Genomic DNA, 9,243 nt, shown 5'->3' with positions numbered 1-9,243 from the left:
AAGAGTTTCATTTATAACTAATTCATGTCATTATACAACGAGCCGCTCATCAAACTATCTCAACTCTGTGTGAGAGTGTGTGTGTGTTTGTTTGTGTGTGTGTGTGTGTGAGTGTGCATAAATGTGTGTGTGAGTGTGTGTGTGTGTGTGTGTGTGTGTGTGTGTGTGTGAGTGTGTGAGTGTGTGTGTGTGTGAGTGTGTGTGTGTGTGTGTGTGTGTGTGTGTGCATAAATGAGTGTGTGTGTGTGTGTGTGTGTGTGTGAGTGTGTGTGTGTGTGTGTGTGTGTGTGTGTGTGTGTGTGTGTGCATAAATGAGTGTGTGTGTGTGTGTGTGTGTGTGTGTGTGTGTGTGTGTGTGTGTGTGTGTGTGTGTGTGTGTGTGTGTGTGTGTGAGACAGTGTGTGTGCATAAATGAGTGTGTGTGTGTGTGTGCATAAATGAGTGTGTGTGTGTGTGTGTGTGTGTGTGTGTGTCTGTGTGTGTGAGTGAGTGTGTGTGTGTGTGTGAGTGTGTGTGTGTGTGAGTGTGCATAAATGAGTGTGTGTGTGAGTGTGTGTGTGTTTGTGTGTGTGTGTGTGTGAGTGAGTGTGTGTGTGTGTGTGTGAGTTTGTGTGTGTGTGAGTGTGCATAAATGAGTGTGTGTGTGAGTTTGTGTGTGTGTGAGTGTGAGTGTGTGAGTGTGTGTGTGAGTGTGTGTGTGTGTGTGTGCATAAATGTGTGTGTGTGTGTGTGAGTGAGTGTGTGTGTGTGAGTGTGTGAGTGTGTGTGTGTGTGAGTGTGTGTGTGAGTTTGTGTGTGTGTGTGTGTGTGTGTGTGTGTGTGTGTGTGTGAGTTTGTGTGTGTGTGTGAGTGAGTGTGTGTGTGTGAGTGTGTGTGTGAGTGTGTGTGTGTGTGTGTGTGTGTGTGTGTGTGTGTGTGTGTGTGTGTGTGTGTGTGTGTGAGGCAGGCTAATCAATACTCAGATTTAATGATACATCAGTGTTTCTGTCAGTGCTCACAAACTAACATGACCTCAGGTGACCCCGCTGAGTGCACGTGTGTGTGATGATATTACATCATCTATAAGTAGGATTACTTTCATTATAATAATTATTATTATTCACACGACCCTGATATTCAGTCTGGGAAACCCCGCTGGAACCCATCTACACTCAAAGCACTGTGGGTAACAGAGTCCTGTGAGCGGGACACATGCCCCGCCCCCTGATGCTACCCCAACCTCAACCTTTAGCTCCGCCTTCCCCTCAGCAGGGTAATTTCACAGTCTCCACCCTGCCATCTGAGCAGAGAATCATGGGTATTGTAGTCAAGCACAGACCCACAGGCAGCATGTGTGGCCTGGATCAGCTGAGACTTGTGGGTAATGTAGTCCTTCTGTGCTGTAGACATTTGTGGGTGGAGTTTATCCATCACCACAACTGGGAAGTGTTGGTGCTGCAGTCCAGACGTTTTTGCTTAAAAATGGAAGTGTTTCAATCCAAACTGTCCATCAGGAGGGGATTATGGGAGCTGTAGTCCATATGAGGGCAGTTCAATGTTCAGCCAAGAAGGATTGTGTGCGTTTAGGTCAAGACAGAGGAGGATTGTGGGTCATGTAGTCCAGCATAAAGTTGTTGCAGTCAAAACCAAGGAGGATTGTGGGTGCTTTAGTGGAAGCAGGGGGAAAGACAGGGAGTTGTAGTCCAAACACAATGCGGTTTGAGGAGTTGTAGTCCAAACAAAGGGTGCTTTGAGGAGTTGTAGTCCAAACAAAGGGTGGTTTGAGGAGTTGTAGTCCAAACAAAGGGTGCTTTGAGGAGTTGTAGTCCAAACAAAGGGTGGTTTGAGGAGTTGTAGTCCAAACACAGTGCGGTTTGAGGAGTTGTAGTCCAAACACAGTGCGGTTTGAGGAGTTGTAGTCCAAACACAGTGCGGTTTGAGGAGTTGTAGTCCAAACAAAGGGTGCTTTGAGGAGTTGTAGTCCAGGCAGAGGAGGACAGTAGCAGATGAAGTGTGGAAAGGGAGGGCGTGGGGGTGTAGAGGTGCAGGCAGAGGAGGATTGTGGGTGTTGTAGTCCAGTGGTTGTTTGTTACTTTAAGCCCTGAAATAGACTGTGTGTTTGAGCCCCATCGTTTATTTACAGTCACACAAGTCTGTATGTACACTACACACCAACACGTGCACACTCACACACACACACACACACCATCTTCACATCACACAAACCAATAAATAAATAGATAAATAAATAAATAGCATGATATAAATACTTCAGTACCAGGTCTACAGGCTCTGATTCATTATGTACTGATAATAAACCAATCAGTGTGAGTCTGTCCTCGTCTCAGATAAAAAACATCCTGATCCATCAGTGCGTGCGCCCGTCACCCTCCCAGAGAAGAAAACAAAAACCCGCCGGAGGGAGGGAGGAGCCTGGGCGTGACGTTAACAGCAGTTCCCGTGAAGACAGTCGGCCAATCAGAGCCTGTCGCGTGCGGGGACCCAGATGTAGGGTCCGCTCTGCTCCTCGATGACCACTTTGACGTGGTGGTAGACTTCCTCGAAGCTGTCGCCGTGCACGATGGCTGGAAGACAGGCAAAGATGGCATCAAGCCCCAAGACGCACGTACGTTTCACACGTGAACGCTCGTGAACTTAATCGTTAATGTTTTACCTGTGAAGCACTCCAGGAAGTCCTGCTCCAGCTTGATGGCTCGATCCAGAGCTTTCCTCGCCTGCTCCTCCGACAGGCGCTTGTTCAAGTCCCTGCACCAATGTCACACATGTTAATTCTCACAGCGACATGAAATGCTCTGTGGCTCCGCCCACAAAACCACAACACTTTGAATCAAATCTTAAAAAAAAGAAAATGTAAAATTTTAATTAATTTTCTTTGAAAAAATGTAATTGAATGACATTTGAGATTTTCATGTTTGAACTTTAATTTACTTTAAGAATCAAAAATTAAGAACCTCCCTGATTCGCAACCTGTGGTGTTGGGGGCTTTTTGTCCCTGGTAGGGTCTCCCACGGGGGGCCCAGCTGGGCACCCACACTAGAGTCTGTGGATGAGGCACAACTCGGCGATCACCGGGTGGCAGAAGTCAGAATCTCATCTCTGCTTTTGCAGACCTCTGTCTGTTACTGGATCTGGGAGGTTGGTCTGATTTGACCTTTATGGGCGGAGTCAGAGAGCAGTTTGATCTGACCTCTTGATTTTACGTGACGTGTTAGACTCACAGGATGTTCTCCAGCGACCGCGGTCGGATGAAGATAGCGATGGGGTGGAGCTGTGCCGCCTGCAGCCTCCTCACGGCGTTGGCCGACACATCCAGGATGCAGTGCTTCCCCTGAACACACACACACACCGTCACAATACTGCCACTGTGGGAGTGGAAACGGCCACTGTGGGAAAGTGCGGACTGTCACCTGCTCGGCCACCTGTCGCACACTCTGCACCGACGTCCCGTACAGGTGGTTGTTGTACTGCCCCGCCTCGATGAAGCGGTGCGACTGGATGTCCCGCTCCATCTGTTCCCGTGACGCCACAAAGTGGTAGTCCCGCCCATCCACCTCGTAGTCCCTGCGAGGGCGAGTCGTATCTGTGAGAGAGAGAGGCACACATTAGAAACCTGTCTGTTCAGTTCCTGTTTGACCACCTGTAGGTGGAGCCTTACGGGGAACGCAGGAGCCGAACTTGTCGGGGAACTCGGACAGCAGGTCGTCGTTGACGCGGTCTTTGGTGGGTCCCAGGATGATGATGGGGCGGGCATAGTCCACTGAACACACACACAGAGGTCATGTGACCCACAGTCAGAGGCGGGAACAGTTTGATTTAGAGTCTGGGGTCAAAGGTTACTGGTGACACTGACCTTCAATCTGAGTGATGAGCTCGTAGCTGTGAACGAAGCCTTCTCTACCTGCAAGAAGAAGAAACACCTGAAAACACAGGAAGTGACATCATACGAAGATCTGACCCACGACGGGGACATGATGATGAGGAGGGTCTGAGGTTATATGAACCCTCAGTTTGACTGAGTCACGTGGTTAGAAGTGAGAGAGGTCAGAGGTCACTTCCTGTCTGAAGGTTCCTGTGATGCTGTGATGAGGTCAGAGCTGATGGACGTCTCTGTGTTTTTGTGTTTCTGAGTCTGAGTGACTTCCTCTGGATCCTCACAGAGGAGAAAACAGGAAGTAGAAACTTCCACTTCCTGTATCATCAGCACAGGCTGCAGGTTTTATTTTACTTCCTCACACTGAACACGGAGCTTCGATGAATGACCTCTGACCTCTTCCTGTTCCTGAGCTCTCAGGTTCCTCCTCACTGATCATCAGGAGGTCAAACTATCATCACAGGAGTGTGTGTGGAGGAGTCACTGATTAATAACCACGCCTCCTCCTCCTCTGTGTGTGTTATTATTTTACCTTTGCTCTTCATCCGTGACCACTCCTTCCTCTCCACTCTGAAACACACACACACACACACACTGGATTCATTGTGTATTATTGTCTTTATCTTACAGTATGAAGCACCCTGAGGTGGCCTGTGTGTCGGTGTGTGTGTGTGTGTGCAGCATTCACTGACCTGTGTGTGTGTGTGTGTGTGTGTGTGTGTGTGTGTGTGTGTGTGTGTGTGTGTGTGTGTGTGTGTGTGTGTGTGTGTGTGTGTGTGTGTGTGCAGCATTCACTGACCTGTGTGTGTGTGTGTGTGTGTGTGTGTGTGTGTGTGTGTGTGTGTGTGTGTGTGTGTGTGTGCAGCATTCACTGACCTGTGTGTGTGTGTGTGTGTGTGTGTGTGTGTGTGTGTGTGCAGCATTCGCTGACCTGTGTGTGTGTCTGTGCGTGTGTGTGTGTGCAGCATTCACTGACCTGTGTGTGTGTGTGTGTGTGTGTGTGTGTGTGTGCAGCATTCACTGACCTGTGTGTGTGTGTGTGTGTGTGTGTGTGTGTGTGTGTGTGTGTGTGTGTGTGTGTGTGTGTGTGTGCAGCATTCACTGACCTGTGTGTGTGTGTGTGCAGCATTCACTGACCTGTGTGTGTGTGTGTGTGTGTGTGTGTGTGTGTGTGTGTGTGTGTGCAGCATTCACTGACCTGTGCTTGGAGGGGACGTAGCCCAGCTCCTCCAGCTCCCCCTGCTGGTTGACCCTGCGTGCCTGCCACCACTCCTCGTCGGCGCTGTCGATCACGTGGAAGACCTCGCCAAAGTTAAAGTCCAGCGCTTGAGACAGCACGCCGCAGTCCCACTGCTTATCGTAGTCGAAGAGCGCCCTGTAACACACACAGCACGCCATGGAGAACGCCGCTCATCGCCTCTGAGGACCTCAGGAGGTCATGTGACCGCCTCAGACTGTCAGCTGACTGGGAGTCATTTAAATTTAGCACATCTGGAGTCAGAAGTTGTTCCAGGAGTTCTCTGTGTGTTCTTCACACACACTTCGGACCGACAAACACAGACACACACAGTCCTGTTTTCATATCTTAGTGAGGACATCAATTGACATATTTCTTACCCTAACCATCAAAAATGAAAGCGTTCCCATAACTGTGACCCTAAAACCACATTGTGAGTCTCAAACATGTCTTCATAGTCCCCATGATGGCTGTTGGTCCCCACAAGTATAGTAGCATTTAAATGTTGGTCCTCACAAAGATATATAAACATGTACACACACACACTAACTAAATGTTATGAATTCTAAACTGTATAAATGGCTTATTACAGCTCATACAACGCTTTATGCAACGTGTGCATTCACCCAAGCACATTTTCTTTCTAGCTCACATTCACACATATTCTGATGGATGCATCGGTGAACATCCATCGGTGGGATTAATATCTCGCTCAAGGATGTTTGGCACGCAGACCAGGGGAAGCCAGGAATCGAACCACCAACCTTGCGATCAGTAGATGACCTGCTCTACCGCCTGAGCTACAGCCACTCCTATTACAGACCTTATAATTCTGAAGTTGTTTATAACTGTTTCTATTGTTTTAATGTATTCTACCGATCTGTTCTGTGGATGTCCGTCTGGTCTCTGCTGTGTAGAGAGACAAATGTGTCTTACTGAGGATAAACCTTTCACACTCATAAACGTGGCGTCTGTGTTTCCGGAGGCAGAGCGGCTCGTCCTCTGAGGTTGTTGGTTCGATCCCTGGCAGCTCCAGCCTGCGTTCAAACCCATCCTGAACCTGAGGTGCTCCTGATGTGTTCATGTTTTAGATTTGTTGGTAAAGGAATAATCTGCTGGATGCATCCATCTCTGAATCTAGATGGTTGATGGTTACAGCTGAGTGACACATGATGGAGTAAAGCACACCTGTTCACAGGCGTCATGACTGTGAGGTCATTCTGACTCATTCACAGTAGGAACAGATGAATGAGGCCGGGCGTGCTGCCCTGAGGAGACCTGGTCCAGGTGTCTCAGTGTGTCACAGGTGAGCTCAGGTTACCTGATGTAGAAGGTGCGGCTGTTCCTCAGACTGCCGGACGAGCTGTTCATCATCTGCTCCCTCAGGTCGTGGATCTTTGCCTCGAAGCGACTGTACTCTGAAAACACACACTCAGAGTTTAAACAGGGTCAAGGTCAAAGGTCACACAGGTACAAGGGTCACATGATCAGAGGTCTTTACACACAGTGAGCAGGACCAATCATCAGCATCACTGCAGGCCAATCACAGCTCACAGATGGATCAGGAGACCGTGCTGTTTCTCAATATGTGTACTCGCGCGTACTTGCATGTACTTGCGTGTACTTGTGTGTACTTGTGTGTACTTGTGTGTACTCGTGCGTACTTGCGTGTACTTGCGTGTACTTGTGTGTACTTGTGTGTACTTGTGTGTACTTGTGTGTACTCGTGCGTACTTGCGTGTACTTGTGTGTACTTGCGTGTACTTGTGTGTACTTGTGTGTACTTGTGTGTACTCGCGCGTACTTGCGTGTACTTGTGTGTACTTGCGTGTACTTGTGTGTACTTGTGTGTACTTGTGTGTACTCCGTGCGTAACTTGCGTGTACGTGTTGTACTTGTGTTGTACTTGTGTTGTACTTGTGTGTACTGTGTGTACTCGTGCGTACTTGCGTGTACTTGCGTGTACTTGTGTGTACTTGCGTGTACTTGTGTGTACTTGTGTGTACTTGCGTGTACTTGTGTGTACTTGCGTTCTCGTGGACTTGTGATACGTCATCAGTAACAGTACTGCTCCAATTCAAAGTAGCATCAAGCTAAGTACTTTCCTTCTTTGACTCTTGGAGGAGGCGGACACACTTTTTCTCCTCTCCCTTATCTTCCCTGCTGATGTCCTTGTCTAGTCTCGTGGTTTCTGTATTTTCCCTGGAACACTCTCTCACAGTCTGTTCTCTAAAACCTAAAGGAGGAATCATGGATTGGATCAACTGAATGCAATCAACACCCGTTTCTCAACGAGAAGTTTGGGCTCGGGTGAGCCTGAGTGCTGAAGGTATCTACCTATTCAGAACCATGGTAACAGGGTTCTGGTTGATCGGAGCTGGCTTGGCCCTGACTTATCGAAGAATTAAGAAAATGGAACCGGCTGTTCAAACCTCCACAAGGCTGCCCGCTGGGATTGAAACGATGGGAAGAGGCGTGAGTTTCTCAAAATGGGCTCATTGAGTCAGCATGGATAAGATCTTGGAGAGGCTACGGCTGCTGTGAATACTCAGAATAAGATCTCTGACTGCAGACTGGATACATCTCAGAAGGGCTCGCTCGGAATAACATCTCTGGGCGCAAATTGGATGACATCTCGGGGAGGCACACTGCTGTGAGTTCTCAGAAATCGGCTCCTTGAGCACAAGAAATGACAACATCACAGAACGCAAGTATGGCGAAGCTCACGGCTCTCCAACGGGAGATTGAGAGACCAGTGTTGGACTGTAGAACTGCTTTGAAATTCATATGATCTGTTCGCACTGAAGTAAAAAGCACCATCACTTCATGCGGAGGACCCCTTTGGCGCCAGCTGCAAGGCCGGAGCCGAACAAAACACCCTGATAACGACTGTGTTTAGTCTGTTCCTTCCCATTCCATGCAAGGCCACCTGGGTTGGCTGGAAGACTGGGACTGCAGCGGTCCCAGATCAGATGTACACACTGGAACTCTTTCCCATGTTACTGTCTGTGTGTGCTATGGTGTGTTGATACCTGTGCATTCCTGTATTATCCTTCTGTGTTACACATTTCTGTCATCTCGGTTGTGGGCAAAAGACCTGAAACTGACAAATAAAGGCTATCTCATCTCATCTCATTTCAACATTCCCGGATGTGTTCTGGCTCCTCCCATTTTACCCAGCATGCATCGGTGGTGGCTTATGTGGACTTGGTGCAGCCAAATATCCCAGAATGCATTTCGTCCAAAACTCAAACACAGCAGTGACGTAGGACAGCTGCTAAAAAGATATGACTCTGTGTAAAAAAATGAACTTTTAAGATATTTTAAGGCGAGAATGTTGCTGTGTGAACTTCAAATATCAGGACATCACATATTTGTAAAAGCGCTCCGACGTTTTCAGAGACGTCTGTTACCCACCAGCTGTCAGCTGACCATGAGGTCAAGGGTCACCAGAGCGAGAACGGCGGACTCCATCGTTTTTAACCCCCCGCGGTCTTTCACTGCTCAGGTTAAACATATAAGTCACTTAGATAAAATGTTCATGTTTGCTTTATTTGCCAAAGGGCCTGAAATTCTTTTTTATCTTTTTTCTCCCACACCATGAGAAATTTCCACTGCAAACATTAATCACAGTAAAATTACGAGGGGATGGCAGTGAAACCTCTGGAGCTGTGATGTCATCAAGTCATCAAGTACACTGATGTTCCAGCTGTGGAACGATCGCGCTGCGTTCTCAGGAAGTGTGACGTGTGAACTTACAACGCACGGACTAGTGAGAACACGAGTGCGCAGTCGCGTACTTGAGTAGTGAGAAACGGGTTAGGTGTGTGTGTGTGTGTGTGTGTGTGTGTGTGTGTGTGTGTGTGTGTGTGTGTGTGTTGTGTGTGTGTGCGTGTGTGTGTGTGGGTGCGTGGTGTGTGTGTGTGTGGTGTGTGGTGGTGTGCTGTGTGTGTGTGTGTGCGTGTGTGTGTGGTGTGTGTGGTGTGTCTGTGTGCGCGTGTGTGTGTGTGCGTGTGTGTGTGCGTGTGTGTGTGTTGCGGTGTGTGTGTGGTGTGTGTGTGTGTGTATGTGTTGTTGATGGTTGTTGTGTTGTGTGGTGTGTTGGTTTTGGTGGGTTGCTCGCTTGTCTAGTGTG

The 9,243-nt window shown here is 48.4% G+C and overlaps 1 protein-coding gene across 1 annotated transcript; it reads right to left on the bottom strand.

The window, feature by feature from the left end:
- Nucleotides 1-841: 841 nt before the first annotated feature.
- Nucleotides 842-6,726, bottom strand: LOC120733264 (disks large homolog 4-like). The gene is made up of 9 exons (XM_040031347.1): nt 6,430-6,726; nt 5,070-5,246; nt 4,404-4,441; nt 3,851-3,898; nt 3,656-3,757; nt 3,408-3,580; nt 3,219-3,328; nt 2,654-2,745; nt 842-2,564 (listed from the first exon to the last, which is right to left on the bottom strand). Exons 1-9 carry the CDS (start codon nt 6,480-6,482, stop codon nt 2,458-2,460), a joined length of 900 nt encoding a protein of 299 aa, XP_039887281.1. The 5' UTR covers nt 6,483-6,726; the 3' UTR covers nt 842-2,457.
- Between the last annotated feature and the right edge of the window lie 2,517 nt (nt 6,727-9,243).

Source organism: Simochromis diagramma, unplaced genomic scaffold (genome assembly GCF_900408965.1).
Source record: "Simochromis diagramma unplaced genomic scaffold, fSimDia1.1 OVJJ01000315.1, whole genome shotgun sequence".
NCBI classification, from domain to species: domain Eukaryota; kingdom Metazoa; phylum Chordata; class Actinopteri; order Cichliformes; family Cichlidae; genus Simochromis; species Simochromis diagramma.
This window is presented reverse-complemented; position numbering and strand designations above follow the sequence as displayed.

What these genes read in the sequence shown, in the direction of transcription:
- LOC120733264 (XM_040031347.1), bottom strand. Translation starts at nt 6,482, where the DNA reads ATGATGAACAGCTCGTCCGGCAGTCTGAGGAACAGCCGCACCTTCTAC. An exon ending in AGCCGCACCTTCTACATCAG is followed by an intron (nt 5,247 to 6,429) that starts GTAACCTGAGCT and finishes TGTGTGTTACAG; the next exon opens with GGCGCTCTTCGACTACGATA. An exon ending in CTTCCTGGAGTGCTTCACAG is followed by an intron (nt 2,565 to 2,653) that starts GTAAAACATTAA and finishes CCTGTCTTCCAG; the next exon opens with CCATCGTGCACGGCGACAGC.